Source organism: Diuraphis noxia, unplaced genomic scaffold (genome assembly GCF_037042655.1).
Source record: "Diuraphis noxia isolate RWA-SAM2 unplaced genomic scaffold, SU_Dnox_SAM2 contig0003, whole genome shotgun sequence".
In the NCBI taxonomy this organism is placed as follows: Eukaryota; Metazoa; Arthropoda; class Insecta; order Hemiptera; family Aphididae; genus Diuraphis; species Diuraphis noxia.
Window position 1 is genome coordinate 6,922,354 of NW_028301713.1, and position 27,980 is coordinate 6,950,333.

Genomic DNA, 27,980 nt, shown 5'->3' on the forward strand with positions numbered 1-27,980 from the left:
CCAGCTTAAATGTCTGTACAACTGGGGGGCTACTTTTGCAAATTTTTTGCATTTTTTTCAATTTAAAATATTTTATTACTATTATTATTATAAAGTCTGATAATTCATTTAATATTTGATATTATCAAGTCGGAACAGCACATACATGTTCTATATACTTATCTACACTACATATTAAAAGTTTACCCTCCACTTCATGTTTTTGATTTAATTATAACACCGATGCTATTTATGTTAGAATGTTCATGTTTTGATTAAACATTTTTAATTTTAATTCTCTATAAGTCCCCCTCATGTCTGATAGTCTAAAACCATTTCCAAAGATTTTTGGAAAAATCAAAAAAAAAAAAAATTTTTTTGCAATATAAAATGAGCGATGAATTATTACAAACTATACATTGCCTTAAATGTAAAAAAATTTAAATCCTATTAAAATTCAAACAGTGAATGGTCGATGGAGAATTTCCAAAAAATGTTTGGATTGTAAAACAAATAAAAGTAAATTTACAACATCACTTGAAATTGAACAACCCGTCACCAATAAATCTATAAATCAAAATATTTCAAATAATACAGACAAATTTTTATTAGGTAAAGAACTTCATAAACCAGCCAGATTAAGATTTCCTAAAAGAAGGATTATCACTAAAGGTATTGATGATCTATGGGCTGCTGATTTAGTTATAATGAGAAATTATTCAAATGAAAATGAAGGTTATTGTTATATAATTACTGTTATAGATACTTTTTCAAAATTTGCATGGGCATTACCACTCAAAAATAAAGATGGTATTAGTGTTTCAAAAACATTTGAAAAAATAATAAAACAAGCTAAATCACAAAAACATCAACCGCCAAAATTACTACACGTTGATAAAGGCTTGGAGTTTGTAAATAAACATTTTAAACAAACTTTGGAAAAATATAATATTCATATGTATCATACTCAAAACGAAGAAAAATCTGCAATTATTGAGCGATTTAATAGAACATTAAACGGAAAAATGAGAATATATTTTAAAGTTCAAAAATCTAAAAAATGGATTAAAATTTTACAATCTTTAATAGATTAATATAATTTCGATGATATACATAGATCTATTAGTATGAAACCTTGTGAAGTAAATAAATCTAACGAAGACCTTGTTCTACACAAATTATTTTCTACAAAAAACAAACCTAAATCAAAAATAAAATTTAGCGTGGGTGATAGGGTAAGAATAAAAGCTTATAAAAAAACATTTGGTAATAAATACAGTAATAATTGGACAAGAGAAATATTTATAGTTAATGAAATTTTAAACACAAATCCTATAACCTATAAAATTATAGATTTAAATAATGAAGAGGTTGAAGGGAGTTTTTATAACGAAGAGATCCAAAAAACAAAATTTTAATTGTTATTTAAAAATTCTATAAACTTATGTAATTTTTTCTATATTTAATGCGTGCCCCGTTCGGTCACGCGTTATTGTTTCCAAATGTATTTACATTTATTTATGATTTTAAAATCATAAATAAAAACATAAACAATTTCGTTTAATTGTAACCGTATGGTATTGTATCATAATCTGGTAATATTATTCTTTTATCATAACCAAACGAGAATTTTTTTGTAACTTTTTTATTAACTATAGTTTTAGTAAGTGTATCACGTGTTATTTGATTATATTCTAGTTCTATATTATTATCTTTTTTTTTGTTCAATTAATTTTATCATTGATTCACCGTTAAGTTTTAACAAATTTTGATAATTCAAAGTAAAACCCTTTATAACCGTTTTAAATTTATTATTGTTTGTTTTATAATAATAACTTTTAGGACCTGTCGATGCCCAATCTGTTATATATACATTTTCACCTAAATCATCAGTCCATTCTCCCAACATTGTTCCTGTTTTAACTTTATTATAACCGTTATCAATATAGAAAATAGAATCTGTATCAAAATAAACTACAGCTCTACCTAATTTATCTAACATTTCATATAATCTTAATCTCGCACTAGAGGTTGTAAATAAAGCTATTAAAATATTTGTATTATGAACATTTTCAACGTAATAATCTTTATAACTATAACACATTTGTATCATATTGTCGTTTAATAATTTTATATTTATATTTTCTAATCTATCGTCTAATAATATCTTATAGAATTGTTGTGGGTCTGTAACAAACTCAGTTTTTTTCATATTTTGTCTTTGTCCAAATTTTCCCCATAAACTATTTAAACACAATTTCGCTACAGCTCGTCTACCAGGATTATCACCTAACTTATCTTTATCTAATAAAATACCCATTTTATCGAAAATTGCTTTTATATACTCATCATTAGAACTATAATTACATTTTGAACTTTCTAATTTCATTTTCATAAAATTATCAACATACTCTTTAAATAAATCTGTTGTTTTTTCTTCAAAATTCCATACTTCATAAATTTTTGTTATAATGTAACCTTTTTCCAAAGCTTTATTAACTTCGTCTATTGTCCATGTTCCTATAAATTGTCTTTCATTTTGAGAATGATTACATTTTTGATTTTGATCTACAGAACATTTATAACACAATGGAAATAATAATTTTTCATTTTTTTCCATTTTTATTTTTACTGGAAGTACAGGGTGGTAAAGATTTTTTGGAGGTAAAATTTTACATTTAATTAATCCAAACCAATTTGTATCATATACTTTTGGTTTCAATATTTTTTCAGGATGTCCAACAGGATAATAATCATAATAATTCACAGTTGGATATAAACTACACACATCAATATAACGCATTTTTGTATTTTTTACTCTTAATTTTGTAGCATTTGTTCTACCTCCAAAGAAAGCGTCTCTTGGATTAATAGGTTCAGCTATATCAGCTTTTTCCATTTTTTTGTATGTATTACTATTTATCCAATCACATTCCCATTGTTCAACATGATTATAACCTGCTTTTTTTATTGATGTACTTCTTTCAATTGTTTTTTAATACAAATCTTCCATTGTTGCATGATTTATATTATTTATAGTTTCTCCATCTTTATAACATTTAGTACAACCGTGCCAAAAACATCCATGATATTGATAAACTGTTTTTGATTTATTATCAAATCCGTCTACTTTAGCTCCTGCCATTTTTTTTCACCGCCGTTTAACGCATGTAAGATATTTTTATTATTAAAATGTTTTATCCACGTTATCGATTGTTTTGAATATTTTTCATTTTTTCCTTTATCAAAAACAGCTATAGTATCTTGTAACAAATATTTTGATTTAGAAATAGACATACAAACACCTGCTATAGTCGTATATCGAAAAGGATCTATATTAGCTATTTCCAAAAACTGTTTTCTGAATTCTAAACCACTTCTTCGTAAAATATTTACATCTGAATTACAGTAAGACTCTAATTCTTCTTTAAAATTAAATATATAATTTTCATTAATTTTACTATCATACCATTTTTCAAATTCTTGTTTATTCTCTGTTTTCATTGTCTTGTATCCGTAATATTCTTTATCAGGTAATACGCCTATATAATCTTTATTTTCCCCTGTATTAAAGAAATGTGGGAAGTAACCTTTTTTCAACTCTTTAAGACCAAAAGTTTTGGGAAAACTACTAAGTGGAGCTTGAATAAAATTACTTCTATCTTTTATTTTTATATTTAAACATTTAATTTCTGATAACATTAGTTTTGTACCACTATAAATTGTAAATGGTTTTAGAGTGTTATAACCAAGTATTTTAATATAAATTGTGAATCGTATCCTTTTGCGTAATGAGCTATGAATGTATAACCCTTATATTTAGATGATATTATATGCTTACAAAATTCTTCGTTTGTATCAAACATAATTTTATTTCTATCAAAATCATGTGCAATTATTTTATTTGCGATATGAATTCCTGTTTCTTGTTGAGCTTCATAATCAAAAAACATATATTTTTCTGTGTAAGTACAATCTTGATATATTTTATTACCTTTATAACATTTATAACAATCATCACGATCAATACATTTACCTCCTTTTGATATTCTAGGTTGCATATAACATTGGTGTTCATTTATTTTCACTTCTTGTTTACAATTTCTACATTCACTATATCCACATAAATGTTCCTTATTTCTTAATGCTATTTTATTACATTCAATACATTTGTAAACATATTCACATATATAGGTAATTATGATTATCTAAACATTCTTGATTAAAACAATATCTATTACATTTTTCACAATATATTCTATTTTTCGTACTACTTAAATGTTCAAATCTCGTACCAAAATCTGTACATAATTTACATACATTGTATTCTTTAACACATTTATGTTTATCTTTATTTTTATATGGTTTATCACACTTTTCACAATAATAAGACGATCCGTAGAATCCTTTAGCTGATGTAATAACATCAAAATGATTACCATTTTTATACAAATAAATTTTAGTTTCTTTATAATCGCCCTTATAAATTAAAGTATTTAAATTTACAGCACAAATAACATTTATTTGTATATCTAGTGCAAGTTCCACATTCTTAATATCATTCAATGTAAAACCTTTTTCGTTATATTCTGTTAACATATTACATAATTCTAATGCTAAATCTTTTTGAATTTTTCTACCTTTTCTCAAGTATATAATATCATTGGGTTTTAATTCATGTCCTAAAATATTATTTGTTTGAGTAGATAATGCAACAACAATAGCTCTGGGACAACATAAATTATCATTGTTCTTAATCTGAATAATACTATTTTTCGTTTTTATATTTTCTGATAAATTTATTATTTTAGTTCGATTTGAACCTCTTGGTATTTTTACTAATTGAACTTGAAAAGTAGTTTCTGTAATATCAATTGTTTCAGCTGAAGTTAATATGTTACCAATTATTTTTTTTAAGTTTGATAAAAAATTGTCAGATTTCATTCCAGTAGATATAGTATTATTTAAATTTGGATTCATTACTATAATATTTATTTGATCACCTTTTTCGTAATTTGAATTTTTTTGGACAAGGTTTAACATCTCCTCTAGAGCTTTATGTGTATAATCAATTTTGTATTTTGTATTACTTAGTTTAAGATCTTTTATTAAAGTTTCTCTAAAACAAATTTTATATTCAGCTTCGTGTATCTTAAATTTCTTTTACACTTGTTTATTCAATTGAATTACATCTATCAACTCAAAAACCTCTGGTGTTTTTTCTAATGAACTATTAAAATAATTTTCTTCGGTGAAAAATGTTTTTTCTAACTTCTGAAACGGATTATTGTTTAATGAACTATTATCAGTCTTGAAAATATCTCCTTTAAATTTACGAAAAGGTTGTTGCTTTCTTTTATTTATGATACTTGTTATTAAATTTTCTTTATTAAGTTTGTAAATTGATCTTATATCATAATCTCTTGCTAATGACTTAAGCTCAGAGATTTTTAAATCACGAATTGTATGACCTTTCCTAATTTTTGATATAAGATCAATTTTTTTAAGGGTACTATATCCCTTAAGTTTATTCTCTTTTGCTATTGACTTAAGCTCAGAGACTTTCATATTTTCTAATATTCTTATAGAATTTATGTTTGCGATTGTTTATTATAATTTTTATTTTTTTTAACTAACATATTCAATTTCTTTTGAAAGATTTTGCATTTGAGGATTTTATTTCATTTTGTGTTCTTTTACTGATATTTTTATGTTTAATTACATTTTACTGATCTTTTTATGATTAATCACACTTTACTGATCTTTTTATGTTTAATTACAGTTTACTGATCTTTTTATGATTAATCACAGTTTACTGATATTTTTATGTTTAATCAATTTTACTGATCTTTTTATGTTTAATTACCGTTTACTGATATTTTTATGTTTTATTACAGTGTATTGTTCTTTTTATGTTTAATTACATTTTACTGATCTTTTACTGATATTTTTAGCAAAAGTGTCCTCAAGTGCCCCACTTACTACTTATATATATACTATATTCATATATCATTATTATTTATTTATTCGTACACTGGTAACCAATATTCGGAGCCGTGTTTGGAATTGGCATATCGTTCAATTCCATATTATTATATTCTATTTTATATTTATCCGTTATGTTTGTTTGTTCGGTGCCTTCAGTTGCGGCCAAGTTTTTATGCTGTATGGCTTTTCTTGGCCATAAATTAAAATTTTATTTTCTGGTATACATTTATAAACCAATCCCCATAACTATGTTTTAATTTTTTTCCCTTTTCCGATTTAGTTATTTATTTATATAAAGAAAATCCCGCATGCTCCGATTTTCGAATCTCAGCTGTGGGTTGGCGACTTATACCAGCCTCGTCAATGTACACTCCACGCCGAATCTGTGTATGGCCTCGTGCGAGTTGTTACAAATCGGCAATCGCATTAAGTTCGGCGATATTGATTCCATAGTTAATGACGAATACGATATATTATATATATATATATATATATATATATATATATATATATATATATATATATTACAACAATAATTATTAAAAACAATAAAATATGAAATAAAAAATTTATTGTTTTCGGATAACGTTAACACTAGGGATGGACCGACACCAATTTTTACAGATATCTGACACTCCGATATAATACCCATCGCCAATAATATATAGAAATATTAAAGCTACATTTTCGGTAGGAAAGCTAAAACGCTTTAAACCGATACCATCAACCGATTTATTGTGATAAAAGTATAAAACCGATACCCGATAACACCAAAAATATTACCTAGAGAAGTGAAACAGTTGATGATTTATGGTAAATGGTAATAAATGATTATTTAATATTGATAGCCTAATCTATGTATTTGTAAATTGTGATAAATCATATACATTTCGACAAGAATTTTTTTTGGTATCGATTCATGTATCGGTTTCGAAAAAAAATCGATACCGATATAAAACCGATATCACCGATATTGGCCGATAACTTGTATCAGCTCTAATATCGGCCCATACCTAGACTTAAAATAACATACCATAGTATTATTTACATCGATTGTTAAAGAAATTGACTTATGGCATCGTAATAACTATAGAATCTAATTTTATCAACGGTAGACGGACCGTTTTTCATCACTACCGAAATTATTCCTTTATATATTGTTATATCATAATGATATTGATAGCAAAATAGACACATCATTTACGAGTGAATAATCGAGTCTCACGCATAAACGAACAGAAATGATGCTGATCTTGAAAATCTGCAAACAATATATTATAACATGTAGCCACTATAGTCGTGTATAATCGTATGGAGTACGAAAAATAAAATATAATCACAAGACGTCGTCGTTGAACCGGAAAAATCATGGCTCCGTTCAGAACATAAAATGTAAATGGTGTCCATTTAATTTTCCAATAGATTGTGATGCATTTTAATTTTACATAGTTTTTTCTGTGGTTGTCGATACATTCAAGTACAACAATTTTCTAAATCGGACAAATATATCTGCCATACGAATCGAATTATGAATCTTACGTGTGTGTTGATAATTGTAATCTGAATGGTTTTTGTGGAGTTATAATAGTTTAATACTCTATTCACTCCATATATTTGCTAATAGTCCCTCATTGCGCAACAATAGAACAAAATAATTATAATTTTATAATCACGTGAACTGCAGACTATAAAAAACATGTAGTCGCTTTGTTTTATCATCGTCACACAAATCAACACTCTTTTATAAATACATCACAGAAAATTGAAGTTTAAAATCTTAGCGGATCCATGATTTTATCGATTTTAAATAATGTGTGTATTTTCTGTGTTTGAAGTCGATAAGTAGTCAAAAAAAATGATATTCTAGTAGGTATCAATCCAAATTAGCATTTCTGGTAGAAAAGTGATCCTTTTTGGTGCATCGATGGTGTCAAACAATATTATAAGTGTTTATTTTATTGTTTTTTTCTGTGGTTGTCCACACAGTCAAGTACAAAAATGTTCTGAATCGGACAAATATATCTGCCATACGAATCGTGTCGGAGCCCACATAACATCACTGATTATCTATATGGTTGGGTTAGGTTGCTTATTGCTAATAATTATTTTGACAATCTATAACATTAGTGCCTGGATACTTTTTATGATCATTTTCTATTGATGTGTAATCGTATTTAAAAATGATTTCAATACAATACTTTCGTGATTCGGATTTTTAAATTGAATATTTTTTTAAATCGTACATTAGGTACAATACATGAAAAAACTGCAAACCGTAGCAAAGCCACGAATACACCTAAACAAATACGTGATTCGTTATTTTATCTAACAATTCGATATTCTAGCATTATGACTCATGTGAAAACCATATGTGAATACATAATCAAAGCGGTTACGTTGGGAGTAATAATTTAAAATTTTTGTTTTTCAAATATTCTCAATATTGCCGTACTATATCGTCTATGTAAACCACAATCGCATTCAGTTCGGCGATATTGATTCCATAGTTAATGACGAATATAATATATTATATTTATATTACAACAATAATTATTAAAAACAATAAAATATGAAAAAAAAAATTTATTGTTTTCGGATAACGTTAACACTAGGGATGGGCCGACACCAATTTTTACAGATATCTGACACTCCGATATAATACCCTTTCCCAATAATATATGGAAATATTAAGGCTACATTTTTGGTAGAAAAGCTTAAATGCCTTAAACCGATACCATCAATCGTTATACTGTGATAAAAGTATAAAACCGATACCCTATAACACCAAAAATATTACCTATAAAAGTGAAAACGTTGACGATTTATGGTAAATGGTAATAAATGATTATTATATTGATAGCCTAATCTGTGCATTTGTAAGTTGTGATCATAGACATTATAAAACAACTAGATAGCCGACTGTAAATTACATTCCCAATAGAATGTTGAAGTCGGGCTGCCCTATCATATGGCCCATATGCCAACAGGGCAATGTTTACATAATAACTCAATAGATAAGATACCTATATATATAAGTGATAATAATTAATAATAATTCAAATAATGAAAAAACGAATTTCTTTTCATATTCTATTGTCAAAATGTCAAGTACAAATTTAATTACATAAAGTAGCAATAAGTACATAATATACTACAGTACAAATATTTATATTAATTTTGTTATCATTAATAAATATCCTTATCAACCTTGCGATTTTGTAAACATTGCTCTGTTGGCATATGTCGGCTGACTTCAATATTATCCCTTAGTCGGCTATCTAGTTGTTTTTTATGTCTATGGTTGTGATAAAACATATACATTTCGACAGGTTTTTATTTTTTTGGTATCAATTCATGTATTGGTTTCGAAAAAAAAAATCGATACCGATAAAACGGATTTTACCAATATTTGCCGATATCTGGTTTTAGTTCTAATATCAGCCCATCCCTACTAGCTGTTAGAAATGTCGCGATATTATCGATATCAGTAAAGCCTAACCGATACAAATACTTTTTTAATCGATATCATTGTTTTGATAATTTACTCTTATCGATAAAAAAGTACCGGTATAGATTAAATGATTTTGCATTATCGGTTCAAGGTAGGTACTTGTTTTCATTTTTTAAAATTACCACCAACTACCGTCCACAAATGACAATAGATTTCCTAATCGGTGTAATAAGTGCCCGTTTACCGAGATAGCAAGAATTATTAATTTAAAATAAAAATCTTTGTATAGGGTAATCTCTGTAATTACTCATCAGATCTTCTTGATTTTTTTTTTAAAACGAAAGAGTACATTGTAGAGCCTTTTTAGGCATACATATTTTATTCCTATAAAGTAGCAGGGGTACCTAAATTATAATATTATTGGTATTTTTTATAAATTAATGACTGTTTAATAAATAATAAAAATCAATCCCATTTTTCTACTTTATGACTATATACTCGTACAGTGACCACGGGAAGCTATATAATAGCACTTTTTAGGGCTTCCAAATCTTAGTACTTCCTCACCAGGACCTTGTTCTCAGACACCACCCCTAATTGTACAAAATACATTCCATATCTGTAAGTGAAGATCTCCCCTCCCCCCGAATCAAGGCATCTAGTCGTCGGATGCGCGATACTATATTCCGCATATTTGTGTGATTTATGTTTTAAATAGAAATAAACCAATTGATTACCTATAAACCTCAAAACTAAATTATTACGGGGTGTCGACTTACCACCCGTGAGTACCGTTCAAATTGCTAAATGAACATTTTAATAATTTTGATATATAGCTGGTAATGAATTATATTATAAGTTTTAGTTCGGAAAATAATCGTTGTTGGATTTTTACACCACAGACTATACGTATTATGTACACAAGAAAACATTGTCTAGTTTACCTAACCTACTTCCTCGGGCAAACGTAAATTGCACCCAACGAAAGGAAATAGTTGTAAATTGCGCCCGGTATTTTTCAGGTACAAATTTCTGTATAGTAAATTGCGCCCCATAGAAGTATTATTTTTATGATAGTAATTTAGCATTACCCAGAGGACACCATCACGATGAGGCGACTATCACTGTCTTCCAAAAATGTTATTTTTTGGCTTACTTGAAATGAATAAATAAAAAAAAAATAGGAATTAATAAAAATAGAAAAATTAATTTTTTTTTTTTAAATATTATGGTATTAATTATAGTTGTTTAAATATTTTTTGTTAGGTTAAAAATGTTAATAATAAAAATACGTAAGTTATAAGTTATCGGCATATAGCAATGAGACATAATCTACACATATTCAGCCCTAACCTAACCTAACGTTCGGCTTATCCACCAAAAAATGAACAACAGTATTTTTAAAATACACATAATAGGTAACGATGAATTCAAGATAGTAGATACTATGGGCGCAGTTTACTATACCCGTTTTAGACCCCGAAAAATCTCGGGCGCAATTTACTATAGTATTTTTACTAACCTAACCTAACCTACTTAATGTGGGCGCAATTTACAAGCGCCCACTTCCTCAAATGGTTTACTCAGTTGCACTGGATACACGCAAGTGTATTTGTTTGTGTTGGCCTCGTATTTGCATAACGACCTTTTAAATACCGTTGCAGAAAAACTTTTAATACTATTCTATTATTTATGTTTTTAACTTATTCAACGCTGTTATAATTATTAGTTTACGTATAAATCATGGCTAAATATATTAGTATGTCGGTTATATGTTTTATGTTTTATATGATTGGAAATATAATTGCATTGACTCCAAATGAAAGTTAGTATTTTTAATTTTTATTGTGCATTAGGACGAATCTCTTATTTATATTTATAGAGTATTTTAACGTTATTATGATTTCTTTAATTAATAGCAATGTTAATTATAAATGAATTTTTTTGCTGGACATGCATTATGTTTATTTTACAAATGTACGTTTTTTGTACTTTGTCAGTGGTTGTGACGTTCTCTTACATGCTCTCATATTTTTTTTTAAATACCTTTTTAACCGTTTAACAATAACCAAACACATGTCTTACTAACTCTGAAATTATATAGAATATGATCGAGCACACAATTGCCTTAGTAAGTAATTTGATTTTAATTTACAATATTTATATTGTTCATATAAATAAATTGAGTTTTGCTCAACATGATCACTTATCTACTGTATAATAATTTTAATTTGTGTAAATTTTAGTTACTAATTTACTAAATCGTAATACATTATCTGTATTCTCTTGTTGTTTTTTTACGATATTTCAATTTTTAAGTGATTTATTAACATTTACAAATATTAAAATTTTACACACTCATATCTCGCTTAAAAAATGACAAAAGTTTGAAACTGTTGGACTTAAATTTTGTTATATTATGTATTTGAAAGACGGTGACGACATTTGCGAGTACATAATCTTAGTAAGCCGTATTTATTAACCTACATCCGTGCACTTTTTGGTCACGACGTACAGAGCCGTGTGGTTAAGATTTGGAGCACAGGGCAAAATTAAAATATTCGAACCCTATAATAATTATCATTAATAATAATGCATTCCATTCCTATTTAATCAATTTTTTTTTTTACAATGTATTTTGAACATTGATTTGACAAAAAACTAAAGCTGATTGTAATAGTAATTATTAAACAAAATAGTTAATTATAATTAATTAATTTATACCGTATTAAATAATTAAAAAATAATACAAATCATAAATTATATTATATTATACATATTACATTAATTACTAACGTCTCAAATAGCCTATATTAGTTTAAACCTTAATTTTCCTGGACTTAATTGAAGCAAAATCTTCAATACAGGGCTGGATAGGCCCATCGGGAACCTAACCGGTATCCTTGAGCGCTGCTATGGCTGCCTATTTTATGCTTATGGCTGTGGAGAAAAAAAATTTAAATTATATTGACACAGAAGAAATCATTGATAAGTTAAAAAAAGCGAGTGAGTAGATATCGCTCTGTTGTTAAGTAGTTTTCAAATGGGTTAATGTATAATGGTGCATGGTATTAAATTTAAATTTAATGATATAATATCATTGTATACGAAAAACGATTCTGAGCGGAGACGGTTTGTCAGTCTATGATATTTTATAATTTTATACAGTATTTATTATATTGCTTTAAGTTAAAAAAAAAAAAAAAAAAAAATGTAGGTTTCTATAAAATTAATTCCAAATTAATCAATCAGAATCATTATGAACACGACTCACTCAGTCTTTCATAGTAGGTTTATACAATAATTTAAAGAACCCACGAATAATATTTTTAAATTACAATAGTACAGCTAAAATTGTTATTTTTGGTTATTTAATAGGTAATTTCATCCAAATTCGAACTTAAAATAACTAAAAAAAAAAAAAAACTATAGTTTTTTAATTTTTTTTGGCACAGAATTAACGACTTACACGGAACTTTGTTTTTAATTTTCAATCCTTAAATAAAAGTTAAACGTTTTATAAATTTTTAACAACCAAAGAATTTGTACAGTTTCAATTAATAAATGTTGTCAACTTTGTTGATCTTTAAATAGTTATAGAAACAAAAAACATGCCTATGTATTTTTAATATTTTCCAACTGAGGAATCTTGCATTAAATTTTCAAATCTTAAATTTGAAAAGATATATTTTTATGAGTTTCTTAGGAAATTTTCGTGTTTTTTACGTATGTTGTCAAAATTTGAATTTTAAATGTTTATTAAAAAAATGATGACTGTATTTTTAATATTTTTTAACTGTCATTGTCACAATATATTAGGAGTCTTGTATTAAATTCTGAAGCTTTTTTTTCCTAAAACAGAAAAAATCGAAAATTTCAAATGCCTATAAATAACTTAAAAAGATTTGAAATATTTTGAACTTTTATCAAGTATAGAAAATGCCAGTATAAACATTTAGTGACAATTTCATGTGTTTGTAGTAATTTGTTTTAGAGTTACACCAATATATAAAATTGATTTACTCAAAAATTGATTTTGTGTAAAAATACCCGTTTTCCCTTAATTTTTTTTAATTTTTCCCGATGCTATTGAAAACTACCGAGAATTTCAAAATTTGAAATTCTTCAATTCACCAACTAGATTCACTTTCCAACCGGGAAAGCTACTGAATTTGAAAATCGAAGCATTATTTCGACAACTTATCGTGTACACAGACACAAAAAAAAACACACACACACACATCACTGTAAAATCAATACATTCATCGCTCCGCTCAGAATCTAAAAGTGTATTACTTAATAAAGAACCTTCATATTAAATTGTTGTAACAATTTGTTATAAGTTTTGAGCAAACTTTATTTTAATAAAATTTAAATGTCTGTATACAAATTTGTAATTTTTAAAATTGTATTTAATGTGGATGGGGGGGGGGGGGGGGGGTTAAACCACATATTGCCTTAAACACACGAGTAATATTTTTTTTATGTATAATATTATATATTATAATATAGAGGGTGGGTCCTAATAATTTTCTCGAGCCAAAAATGTTGCCAATCCCTAACCTACTTCAAAGACATCTTCAAAATCGATGTTCTTCGTTATTTCATTCTCACTCTAGTAGAATTGCTTTTACTCGATATGTAAAAAATTCGATTTCGTTAATTATTTCCTGGTCCAATATCTTCGTTGTATTTGATAGCTAAATCAGATACACATTTTTTTAATGTTTCAACTGGTGTTATAGATGGCGAATGACCATAAAGGAATTGAAAATCATAAAAAATATTTGATTATTGTTCAAACCTACATTACAGTTGAGCCATCATATTATCAAGAACTTTGTAGTATTCCAATGTTAAAAATTGATCTGCAGAAATATCTTCACCCGATGATTTTTCTCTGCTCATAACTTTCCATTTTATTTTCCTTTTAATTTTTAATTTAGATTTTATACAAACTTTATCACAAATACTAATATCTTTAGTTTTAATTTGTGCATTTCCACTAACACGCATTTCTTGAAAAGAAACATTTAATTAATTTATAATTTTTGAAGCCTGATCTATTGAAATATTTGAGCTTTGTAATACTCGTATTTTATTTACACGATATAATTTGGTCCAATATAAAAATTTGTAATGGTCTAAAATAATTGTAAAACAATAACGTTTCTCATATATTTTACTTATGTAAAGTTTATAAATATTATAAAAAAATTTTTGACACCCCTTTAAAACATGCGCCCTGGGACTGGGAGTAGACCCCCCCCCCCACGGAACGACTCTGGCTACATGGTTTTTTATCATGTTTTATTTAGTTTTTAATTTTATGTATGATTTGTTTAACTTTTTATTAAATATGAAAGTATAATTTATCTACACAGTGTAGAACTCTCAATATGATTATTATTTGTATGCCTATTACTATATTATATTCGAGTATTCAAATATTTTCTGCTAGTCGTAATATTATCATAGTATCTTACCAATAGAAAACATTAATAAACACAAAATTCCAACTTATCCAATTGTGAATCCAATCCATCCTGGAACCCACTCAACCTACCCAAAAGATTTTATCGAAATAGGTCCAGCTATCTAAGTGAAGTGTATATTATAACAACAGACGTTCAGAAGAATTTTATATATATATAAATTAAACATAAATATTCGATGTTTTCTATGGTATAATCTTCTGTTATAGAGGTAATGTTTGAAGCAGGGCTTATACATGGAAACAATAGTAAGTTCATTTTTTGTCATTTAAAAACGCGATAATATTTTGTGACCAACTTTGTCACAAAATTAAATGTTTAACTTACTAAAAACAGCTAAAAATTAATAACTAACAAAGTATTAGACAGAATGCCGTGTATCAATTAGACACTTTGTGCTGTTTAAGTGATGATTTTAATGAGAAATGATAGAGAACACTCACATAAATTTAGTAACTAACTTTATTGACAAAGTAAAAATAATTATAAGAAAATAACATAATGTAACGTCAATCGCGTACGAGGTGTCGATCGGTCGGACAGGTAGACGTAGACGACGAAGACTAGTATTCGGCGGCTACGGGGTGCTATAATAATAAAATATATTATATTGAGATGAGCCATGCGTTCGGGAGCGCTCCCGAACATTTGAACACCCTGTCACGGTATAGAACATTCGAGAATCCTCGCAAATATAGCTCATCGCTACAGAAGTAATTAATTTTACTATTAGGCATTTATATTACAGATGGTTAAATTAATTAATTTTGTCATTGTATGTATACTGTATACATTATAATAATGAGCACTAAAGTACTCACGAATATTATTTTTAATTAGAGCAATATAATTAAAATCATTATTCTTGGATTAAATATGTAATTTAGCCTTTGATTTGAATTTGAAACGTATGTAAAAATAACATTGTAAACATATATTTAGATTTTTAGGTTACAATATTATGAACTATTTATGGTAATCAATGTTTATAATCTATAATAAAAAAAAATGTAAACTATAATTGCTTATAAAACAAACTTACCTTGGACATTTGATATTTTTCAACTATCTCCTATTATAGCAACTTATAATGAACCTTGAATGCAATTTTAAATATTTTGGAACTTAACCAATAAAATATTATTTAATTTAAATTGAAAATCTTAAATTTCTACATCAAAATAAATCAAACTATTTTGAAAAATTTATCACACATGTATATTAAATGATAAAATAAACATTTGACGAAAAATTTAAATAGTTACTTACAATTATCGTTAAAAGATACCATGAGGTACGCTCCCGACCATGAGCAATGTGGTACGTGGACTCCCTTGGGCCAGGATAATAAATCTATTATTTAATATGGTCACGTGGGATTCAGTTTCATTATAATTACTAATGAACTCATGTTTTATATTATATTGTCTTGTTACGAGTTTCTTATTTTATCTATCTCCAAAAACTATCTCCTTAACTAAATAAATGCTGAATAAATAATATAATTTATAATTGTATAGATATACAACAAAATGGCGAAAATTTTGATAGAGTACATGCAAATTTTGGTAAGTATATGTTATCAGTTATTTATAGTGTTGTATTTAATTAACGATCACATGATTGTGAGGGTGAAAATGTGTAGTTATAAAAATATTTTTGGACTGCTATTATGTACGACTATTCCTATTATTTGATTAATGTTAATTTATAATTATGTTCCTACGTAGTATTATAAATCGTAAAATACAAATATTTATTTTATATTTCCATATTATTATCAAAGGATTCTACACTATCATAGTAATATTTAAAGTCCTAAAAGTCTTCTACACTCGTTCCAATTGTTCAGTTAAGTTATACATATACCGTGTGTCCCAAAAAAACAGGTGCCACTTTACCACTCACTACCATGAAAATATTTTTAAATTTTGTTTGCGGGGCATTAAACTAGACTAATGGATCATAAATTTCTATGACTTACAATTTTTTTAACTCATGTATCTTGCGCATGCGCAATAAAACTTACATTTTTTTTAATGGCAACCTGTAATTTGAATATCATATTCGGGTTCATCGATTTTTTTGAAGCCATGTTGATGTTTCAACTTGTGTCCTAAACCCAAAATTGACTAAACTAGAGCTAAGGAGAATTTAAAAAATTAAAAAATTCAATTTATTTAATTTTTTTTTTTCTAACTGTAGTACGTATTTATTTATTTTTTTAAACACCATGCAACAAACAATCAAAATTATTATTATTAAATTAATTAACTATTTACTATTTATGAATTATTATCTTATTTTATTATTACACATTATGAAATTGCATATGGTCTTAATTGGCCGAGACCAAAAAAGAAGAAGAAGTGTATTTTTGTTTCCATCATAATTACCTATAATTAAGTATCTATTAAAATAATAATGAGCATTGGTATTTCTATTTTTGTTATTTACCTACCTATACCTATTAAAATGTGGAACTTATTATGGAACTCCTAATTATCAGAGTCATGTGTGTCATTGCGGTTTTTGTAGTTCGACGTTTTTGTTCGCTATTGTCAATACCTTTAGGTATTATAAAGTTATAGTTTGAATTTTGTTAGAATAAAATATTAATCATGAATAATAGTGAAAGAGTTCAGTTACTATTGATCTACGGAAAGTGTAACAGAAACGCACGAGAAGCAACAAGAATGTACGCTCAGCAATATCCAGATCGGTATCACCCCAATCGTACTTATGTTCAAAAACTTGAAAAGTCGTTGATTGAAACTGGTTCATTTAATAGAAAAAATGTTGTTCAAAAACAACCACGTGTAAATCAACATTTTAATGAAGTAATTGAAAATCAAGTTTTAGCGTATGTACATCTTAACCCACATTCGTCTGTTAGACACGTCGGACATGAAGTTGGCATACCTAAAACTTTAGTTCATAAGATTTAAAAAAAAAATAAACTACACCCTTACAAACCAGACTTTGTCCAACATTTACGTATAACAGACCCAGAAAAAAGGTTAAATTTTATTTCTTGGTTTATGGTGACGTCTGAGGATGATCCATTATTAATTAATCATATCTTGTGGACTGATGAAAGTAAATTTACTAATAATGGAATATTAAATAAGCAAAATAATCGTTATTGGTCGAATGAAAATCCTCACTGGGCTGTTCCTACAAACTTTCAAACATGTTGGGGTACAAATGTATGGGTTGGTTTGATTGGTGGTAAGTTACTTGGGCCCCATCTCTATGACGGAACTTTAACGGGAAGAAGATACTTGGATTTTTTGCGTGATGACTTGCAATTACTCCTTGATGATTTACCTTTAGATATACGTAGAAATATTTATTATCAGCAAGACGGGGCACCTGCTCATAATGCCCGAATTGTCCAAGAATTTTTGAAAGCAAGATTTGGCGAGAAATTTATTGCAACACATGGACCAGTAGAATGGCCCCCCAGGTCAACAGATCTAACACCGTTAGATTTTTTTTTGTGGGGACACTTGAAAAATGTTGTGTATGCTGATCCTCCAATTAACATCCAAGATTTAAAGAATAAAATGACACACGCTTGTAACCTCTTGGATGAAAACCAAATACTGGCAGCAACTACTCATGAATGTTTACGTCGATTTGAGGCATGCACTTTACACGACGGAGGGAATTTCGAACAGTTTATTGAATAGTGTATGTTTTTAATTGTAAATAAAAATGTATAGTAATGTCAAAAAAAATAAAATAGAAATTTTGTTTCTTGAAAATACATGTTTAAACTATGTTATTTCATAATGCGTAATAAAATAAGATAATAATTCATAAATAGTAAATAGTTAATTAATTTAATAATAATAATTTTGATTGTTTGTTGCATGGTGTTTAAAAAATAAAAATAAATACGTACTACAGTTAGAAAAAAAAATTAAATAAATTGAATTTTTTAATTTTTTAAATTCTCCTTAGCTCTAGTTTAGTCAATTTTGGGTTTAGGACACAAGTTGATACATCAAAATGGCTTCAAAAAACAATGAACCCGAATATGATATTCAAATTACAGGTTGCCATTAAAAAAAATGTAAGTTTTATTACGCATGTGCAAGATACATGAGTTAAAAAAATTGTAAGTCATAGAAATTTATGATCCATTAGTCTAATTTAATGTCCCGCAAACAGAATTCAAAAATATTTACATGGTAATGAGTGGTAAAGTGGCCCCTGTTTTTTGGGACACACGGTATAGGTAACTTGTTATGATATATTGATATGTGATATTAAGATCCTAATTGCTAAATACTTTTAGTTTTTCGTGCAGTTCTATATTTGCTTTTGGGTATCTGTTGTTGTTGAATCTTATTGTTCTAACCATGTCTATAAAATATATTTAAGTCCATTTAATATCAGTTATAAGTTCAAATAATCGGGTTTTTGTTACACTGGCATATGTTTATATCATATCACGGCACTCAACGTTATTGAGTTATAATACCTAACTAAATTTTCCTTTTAATTTGATTATAAATTTAATTGGAATCGTAGTTGGATATCATTGAATTATCGAGACAAGTAGCAACGATTTTAAAATATCCACTCCTTCATCGAGTGAAAATCATATTGGTTAGGTTTATTTAATCCTTTACTGAAAACTGAGTGTCATACTTCAATGCATTAGGTATCATTAATATTTTTAATTTAATTTTGCATTGTTTGTTGTGGTATTACGTGCACAAATGTACCTTAAGTCGACTAGACTGAAATAAAAAAGGGGGAAGTGGATATCACTCTGCTGTACAGTAGGTTACAAGTTGGTTACTGTAATGAATGGAATTAAATTTGAATTCAATGATATTATATCATTGTAAACGAAAAACGATTCTGAGCGGAAACTTAAATTAAATTAAATACTTAAACTTAAATCTTAGATTTAAAAAGAAAATTTTTTATGAATTTCTAGCTTAAAATAATTTGCGAATTTTCGTGATTTTTACGTATGTTGTCAAAATTCAAACTTAGAATGCTTGAAAAAAAAATTGTGTAAATTTATTTTATATTTCAACTGCTATTGTAACAATATGTTAGGAACCTTGTATTAAATTTTCAAGCTTTTCTACCCAACAAATTAATTTTTATCGATATTAATTTTAAAAAAACTAATAATGATCGAAAATTGCATATGATTATAAAATAGATCAACTTAAGTCTAAAATCTTTGAAACTTGCATGGTGGATAGAATATACTTATATAAACATTTAGCGAAAATTTCGTGTTTCTATGGTAATTTTTTTTTAAATTATATACATCAAAAACTAAAATAATTTTGTCGAAAACTGATAGTGCGTAAAATTTCCCATTTTCCTCTTAATTTTTAGTTTGTTTATCCTGATTTCTAAGAAAAATATTGAGTATGTTTTACTTTTGACCCCCCCCCCCCTAGTTTCACTTTCTGAACGAGTTACTGAAGTCGAAAATCGAAGCACTTTTACAGCCCCAAAACGTGATGACAGACACACACAAAAAAAAAAAAACACACATCATAGTAAAATCAATACATTCTTCGCTCCGCTAAGAATCTAAAATAATAAAAAACTAGGATTTATGTGAAATATTAATGTTTTTTATTAATTTATAGAGAGGTGGTACACCCGTGAAGAAGGTGATGAGATACTTCATTTTAGTAAGTATACATTACTTTGGTAGACAACAGTAAATTATATATTACATACCTTATGGCAACCAAAATAGTTTGTCTTTCCTTCTCCTGGAGAATCACTATATAGTGTTACGGCAAACCCGGGATTCCAAACCATGAACTGAGTTTAATTAGTTGGTTCATACTTTCTTCTCCGGTTTTGAGGATTGAACGTCTGTCTAACAACCCGGCCTCTGAAAAATTGTCCTTGTTGTGTATTTCCTAACTAAGCCTCGGAACTACGATGATATAAATGGTAAAACTCTGACACTGTCAAATAATGACACAAAATCCTTTCCGAGTCATTGTAGATAATTACACAAAACAAAATAATGACCACTAAAGTAATGAGTCAATATTGTTACGGATCTCCAAGGAGATCCGTTCACAAATAAAATAACAAACAAATATTTTGGTTAGATATTCGATCTATTGTCAAATATTGAGTTTCATACTTATTTGTATCACGCTAAAGTTATAATTTAAATGTAACTATAAATATGTATATTGTAATTACGAATACAAGTACAGTAGAACCTCGACTATCCGAACTAATTGGGACCACAACGAGTTCGGATAATAAAAATAAAAATAAATATTTATACAGGGTATAACAGAAAGATGTGACAAAAAATAAATAAATTATACTAATTAAACGTATGACAAATATTTTTACTACAAAATTCTGTATTGAATACTTAGAAATAAGTATTTAAAAAAATATTCCGAATAACGTATACGCAATACTACCCAAATCTGACTAATAATAAACTGCAACCGGATATTTTCAGTATTGACGTTTGGATACATGAACTGAAATGAAATAACATTCGGATAATAGAGGGTTTGTATAACAGAGGTTCGGATAATAGAGGTTCCACTGTATATGGAGCTGATTATAATGCAACATAAAAACAGTAATAATCTGAGATAAATGAAAAGTAAAATTAATTATAATTTATAGATGATTTACAAAATAGGCCTAATTTTCCTGATGAGGAATATTTGCTTACTTACGGTAAGTATATATATATATGTTATTTTTATATATTATATATTACCTACCCTGTTATAATATTACATTTGGCTTTAAGATGTGATGGGAGGCAGAAGTTTGACGAGGAGCGGATGGAACGATAAGATCATGCTATAGATATATGCAACAACTAGAAAGCCGAATTTATACTACTGTTCCTAATAGTTATAAATTTATAATCATATTTTAATTCTTTAAAACTAGAAAAAGTATTAAAAATCAGGAAATTAATGAAAATAAAATTTTGAAACGTCAATATTTTCAGAAAAATTAAACCCTGTATAGAATGGCTATTATTAATTTTTTTGGAAATAATTAAATAAAAAAATATATTAGGTATTTAAATTTTTTACAAAAACATTAATATAAATTAAAAAATAAAATAATTGTAGTTCTTATCCCTATGAATCTTATTATAAAACCAGAATTTTGATATCGCCATTATTTCGTGAGATATCGAAATGGGTAAATCCTTGCGGGAAACCCTGTATAATAAATTATTATGAATTGTGCTTTTTTCAAAACTTTGCTCTTTATAGTATTATGTACAATTATATACTACCTATTAAATACTATTATATACATTATAATATATCTACTCAATCGTTTCCGACTTGACTGAGTAAAGTTCCGTACTTACGTATACATACTACATTTTAAAAACTTATTTATTATTGATTTGTTTTCAAATTTTGTTGTAAATGTTATTATATTCCATCATGCTAGTACCCTAAATAAATATTTTTTTCATTTTGAAACCTATACATAATAAACAGCACTATCTAAATATAATATCCATATAAATGTTTCCGCTATAAATCAATACAGTAATTGAATGTTAGTATTTTACATAGGTTAGGTATGTAAAAATTAATATAATATTATGAACTATTTTGAATTCAGATTTTAGTCGGCATAATTTGGTTAGTAAATTTTCTGTTACAGCGATAACTGATAATATTATCTTGTAAACATCGTCTGCTTTGCACGTACTACTGTAGTAGTCCGTGCTGCTTTGTAAATGGTGGCCGACTTCAATAATAAGAAGGAGACGACTATCAAGGTGTTGAATATATATACAATATATATGTGGTCCTGCTCGGGCAATGTGAACCATGATGTTTTTTTTTACCATCTAATGATATTGACCGAATAAACAATAATTAATTATATTCATGCATCATATTAATATTACTATTACAAATATTTTGATGAAATAACAAAAAAAATATCAAATATTATCATTTTATTTAGGTTAGTCGAAAATATAAATGATTGCTTATAATATATCGTTGACTAATTTTATCAAGACAGCTATTCATTTTATTATTCCGATATGGCCATATCAGTAACGAAGATTTATGATTTTTAAAATTACGTAGTTTATTGTGATTGAATTTATTATAAATTACTTAAATTATTTAACAATTATTATTATTATTATAATTGTTTTAAAATATTCATTATATGATAAGATTTAATAAAATCAATAATAGTATTAAACTTTAATATACTATAAACTATTACAAAAAAAAAAAAAACATCGTGGCTCACATTGCCCGGGCAGGACCACATTGACCGTGCAATGTGTACACATTGGTATTCCACATTGCCCGTAACATATACAGGGATCATGCGCGTCGACGCGCTCATTATAGCCAACCTAACGAGACTTCCGTATACCATAAGCACTATGTGGCGCGGTGAGACATAACACATTGATGCAGCAAAATCTTATGTCAGGTTTACCACTCTGTACGATCTCTATTGTATAAATTAATATTGTATGGGTACTCTAAATCATCAAACCACAATTATAATTCATACTATTATCGGCTAAATAGTGTACCCAACTATAGGTACTTGTATTTCACTTTGGAGTAACATAACAATATAACAGATTGTATTTACTTTGTTAAGTATGACATTGCTTTATAAATATACTATTTTAGTATATAAAAAACAAAAATAAAACTTTTCAGATAACAGCCTCCAGAAAAAATTTCATCATTGAGGGTTACTTCAATTGACCTATCAGCCGACTATTACTATAAAAATAAAAATCACAAAAATAATTCAATTAATTAATTGATTAATTTATTTTTTTTTGCTGATGATTATTAATTCAGGGAAATCATTCAATAGAATAAAAAAAGTGAAAATTCTAATAAAAAAAAGCTTGGTCTGTCAGCGGTTAATAATTTAAAAGTGCTTGGCAGAGAAAAGGTTGTCTTTAACCTTCTGGGTGTACCGACGTCACTACTATACTGTATTGTTTCATCATCATCAGTTATAAACTGTTTGAACAGTTATCCATTTTGACTAGAATTTAAAAAAAAATACTTCATACTTTTTAACCCACCATCAAGACAAAAAAAAATCTCTTACTTGGGAATAGCATATTTTTTTTAAATTCCTTTTAAATTATAACCATGCGATAAAAAATGATCTGAACAAAACAGTTTAAGAAGGAAGTACTAGTTATATATTAGGTACATATGTAGCCATCCATTTATTCTTTTTGCTTTCGTCATTAGAAAACCTAATACATTTTAAAAATATTTAGGTATCTAAAAAATAGGTATTACTAAACATTAAAATGATACTAGGTATGTACTAACTTATAGAATTTTCTTTCATTCGTTTTATCAAATTCAACCAAACTTACTAAACATTTCCTGTGCATTATATAACAATTAAACACATAATTTTCTTATATTTTCGTATATTTTGTGACTTAAGTAAGTACTAATGTAGTATAAGCATAGACAATAGATTTTAAGTTGAAGTACAAAGTACAAAGTAGTGGGTAAAAATGAATTGTTAATTATTATTTATAATATTTTATCGTACAAATATTATACATAGAAATACAGAACACATAGTAAATAGTACTTTATCGTACTTTACGTCTGGTTCTCGTACAGTTTTAAAAATATTGTAGGTACTAATTAATGTGCATGTGCGCAGTGCACGGTGTACCGCTAGCAGCGCCCTGGCTCTAGTCCAATCGTTTGAACTGCTACTATTGCCCGTCTATTAGTATAAGGTATATGATTATAGAAAATTTCAATGGTGTGTTTTTTTCTTTTTGCACAAACTACTTATAAAGTGAATTGTTTAAGTGATCTGTTCATCACTGAAAATTGAGCATCATACTTCATTGCATCAGGCTAAATTAATAAATAAAATATTATTTTCTATTTTTGTGTTGTATTTAAGTACTCGGTACAAAAATTACGTGTAGTTGATAGTGCTGTGATTTACGAATAATATACGAAACTTTTTTGCAGTTTTTACTTTTGAGCCTACGAATACTTTTGATCGGGTAATCATTGAAATAAAACGTAAGTATACTTAACTAGTTATTCATATTGTTATATTTAAATATTTTGTAATGTATACTGTACTTATACATTTATTACAATAAGTCTTCCAAATACAAATACGTACATATTCATCATGAAATCAAATATGGCGTATAAGTGACAACACCAACACGTTGAACGATATCTAGCTTATTACAATGTAAATTCATAGCAATTGGCTATAACATAGGTATATTATTATATTTGAATATTTGAATACATTATATTTATTTCTGCATCGGAGAAAAGGGAAATAATCCTACTTATCAAGTACATATGATAAATTGCATAACGATAAAATCTGTGATTGGTAGGAACCACCACCATTTTCCCCCAAATAGACCCGTGGGGGCGATGATATACCCACATGCAACACGCTTATTTATAGCTGTCACAATTACAAAATAATACTTACAATGTTTGACTTGATTTTTCATATATATTATTTTAAAACACAAACAAACTAAAAATAGTGATTATAGTACTAATATATAGTTGTCCATCATTTAGGTAGGTTAGGTTAAATATAACGATCAGACAATCTATTGATCTTGAAAGGGGAAATTATGTAGTTCGAAGGTAGTTGTAAAAATAGTAGTCTGTGCTTACTGCCTAGTAAATGTTAATGCATAGTTATGTATATCTACGTAGTATAACGCATTGTAAAATACAGAATATATAAATCATGTACATCGTTCCCTATTACTATTAAAAGATTAAACTTCCTCGTAATAATATTGAAAGCGCCACAATTCATTCATCTTCTTTCTTTTTTAGTCTTAACGATTCATAATATTATTTGTTGATGATTTTTATAAGATAATGCAGCAGTGAATAATATCTTATGTTTATGTTATATTAGAAAATGGCATTGAGAATTACTCTGGCAAGTTATTTTTATGATCATAATTACACGCTTAAATTGCAAATCATTTACTATTCATGTTTGTTATTTATTACTGTGTAAATATAAAATGTATCATTTAAAAATTAACAATAAACACTTTTTAAGCATATTTGGAACTAATAATTAAAAAAATTTCAGAACCATTAATAACTTTTTTCAATCAATATTCGAATCTGGATATTGGTATGTAAATATTATGTAGCATGTATAAATATATATATATATATATACAAATAGTATGTAAGAATAATTAACAGGAAAAAACTAAAAATTTCTCTCGTTCTAATAATTTTTTTAGTATATTATAATATTAGGGATCGGATGTTAATGAAATTGCGTATTTTTTCTATTTATCCAATTTAATGTTAATCTAGGTACAAATTTAATTCATGTTCAACACTGAATCAAATAATATTATTTTTATTTTGCATATTTAATGGTTTTGTATTTTAATTGTCTATTTTGAGATTTTAAGAATAAAAATGCATATTTCAATTCATTAAAAAAAAAAAAAAAAATAAAATTAAAATTAACAAGCAATACGATTTATTCCAAAATTTGTATATCTATATATAAGCTTAATAGGCGGTAACTACAATCTACCACGCATTGACGTAAAATATAATGATGACAATGGTTTTTACATAATATGTTGTCAAAATTCAAATTTTGAATGCTTATTAAAAAAAAAATTGTGACTATATATTTCTTTTTCTTTTCAACTGCTATTGTAAAAATACTTTTGACCCCCCCCTCCCCTCCCTCCTAGATTCACTTTCTAATCGGACGAGGTACTGAAGTCAAAAATCGAAGCACTTTTACTGCCGCAAAACGTGATGACAGACACAAAAAAAAAAATTAAATAATTAAAAATAAAACACAAAATGGTAAAATTAATACGTTCCTCGCTCCACTCAGAATCTAAAAATGTATTTTGGATTGTATTAAAACCAAATAATAAATTGCCTAAGAATACATATTTTTAAATTTTTAGCTCATAGTTAGTAGTTTTTTAGTGCATAAATACATACATATTACAGTAGTTTTAAGTGCATAAACAACATCCGAGCCCTAATTACAATCTTTGCTCAAAAATCATGAATCTGTACAAAAATTAAATTATTCATTGTAAAATAAATATATTTGATTCGATTACATTGTTATTTGTTGTAATTTTTAAAAGGTTTACAAAATTCTATAAATGTTCTCCACTTTTGTAGAAGTTATACTATGAATATAGAATGGAATATTTCGACCACGTCTAGTAAGTTATATTATAAAACTACCATTGATTTATTTATCATAACACGTAATTCTGTATTTTTGTAGGTTCATCATCTGGTTCTGATGATTAGATCATAAAAGGTAAAAAAATACCAGTACAAGGCATAGGTATGCATACTATATACGTAAATCATAATAATACTATAAAATTTTTAATATTAACCAACAAGTTGATAAATGTATAGCTGTATAGCTAATGTATACTTATTATTACACAATATACATGTAAAATGTATATCTCAAGGTAATATTTATAGTCATATTGTGTAAAAATATCAGAATTGTAAGGCTTATACCAAATAATAGAATATCTAATAAAATAATTAAATTCAATAAAGTTACTAAATTTCTAAAATTTTAAAAATAAATAAATATACAATTAAAATTTTTCACCCTATAACTCATACATAATAGAGTATCTTATATATGTATAGTATATACGCAATTAAACTATTAATTTGTACTATAATACATTAAAAAAACTAAATGATTTCAAATTTTTATTTCATTTAGATTTTCAGATAAAGTTCAACCTCATCGTAATTTTGTTTTAATTCAATTATATTTATATAATACGTTCATATAAATAAGTTGGTAAATTATATTTTTACACACCTTAACTTTAAAGAATTATCTAAATGCATTTACCTGTAATACATAATTATAAATATAATATGATAATATATAATATGCATTCTTATTTTATTTTTTTAATTTTGTAGTAAAAAAGAAACCTAACCTAACCTAACCAGAATAAATCAGTTCACACAACCTTTACC

The 27,980-nt window shown here is 26.9% G+C and overlaps 2 protein-coding genes across 4 annotated transcripts; both read left to right on the top strand.

The window, feature by feature from the left end:
* Positions 1-11,104: 11,104 nt before the first annotated feature.
* LOC149056637 (uncharacterized) lies at positions 11,105-27,901 on the top strand. Of its 3 annotated transcripts, none has more exons than XR_016191041.1 (13): positions 11,105-11,243; positions 11,523-11,549; positions 15,123-15,161; positions 15,801-15,821; positions 16,434-16,481; positions 20,547-20,591; positions 21,571-21,624; positions 24,936-24,989; positions 25,873-25,896; positions 26,056-26,100; positions 27,138-27,181; positions 27,247-27,309; positions 27,715-27,901. XR_016191041.1 is itself a non-coding variant. In XM_089224020.1 (13 exons), the coding sequence occupies exons 1-12, from the start codon at positions 11,162-11,164 to the stop codon at positions 27,270-27,272; spliced, it is 546 nt and encodes a 181-aa protein (XP_089080146.1). In that variant the 5' UTR covers positions 11,105-11,161; the 3' UTR covers positions 27,273-27,309; positions 27,715-27,901. The 3 variants fall into 3 exon arrangements, 2 of the variants coding, with proteins under 2 accessions (XP_089080146.1, XP_089080147.1); XM_089224020.1 differs by having other exon boundaries at positions 27,101-27,181; XM_089224021.1 differs by lacking the exon at positions 15,801-15,821 and having other exon boundaries at positions 27,101-27,181.
* Positions 17,535-18,608, top strand: LOC149056638 (uncharacterized). Its single transcript, XM_089221931.1, has 2 exons — positions 17,535-17,846; positions 18,276-18,608. Exons 1-2 carry the CDS (start codon positions 17,535-17,537, stop codon positions 18,606-18,608), a joined length of 645 nt encoding a protein of 214 aa, XP_089078057.1.
* Positions 27,902-27,980: the final 79 nt, after the last annotated feature.

Bases quoted from the DNA above. Each gene is read 5' to 3' on its own strand.
- LOC149056637 (XM_089224020.1), top strand. From the start codon at position 11,162: ATGGCTAAATATATTAGTATGTCGGTTATATGTTTTATGTTTTATATG. The intron at 21,625-24,935 runs GTAAGTATATAT...ACTTTTTTGCAG, and splicing joins GGAATATTTGCTTACTTACG to TTTTTACTTTTGAGCCTACG. The intron at 24,990-25,872 runs GTAAGTATACTT...ATGTTATATTAG, and splicing joins GGTAATCATTGAAATAAAAC to AAAATGGCATTGAGAATTAC.
- LOC149056638 (XM_089221931.1), top strand. From the start codon at position 17,535: ATGAATAATAGTGAAAGAGTTCAGTTACTATTGATCTACGGAAAGTGT. The intron at 17,847-18,275 runs GTTCATAAGATT...ATTTATTATCAG, and splicing joins TTGGCATACCTAAAACTTTA to CAAGACGGGGCACCTGCTCA.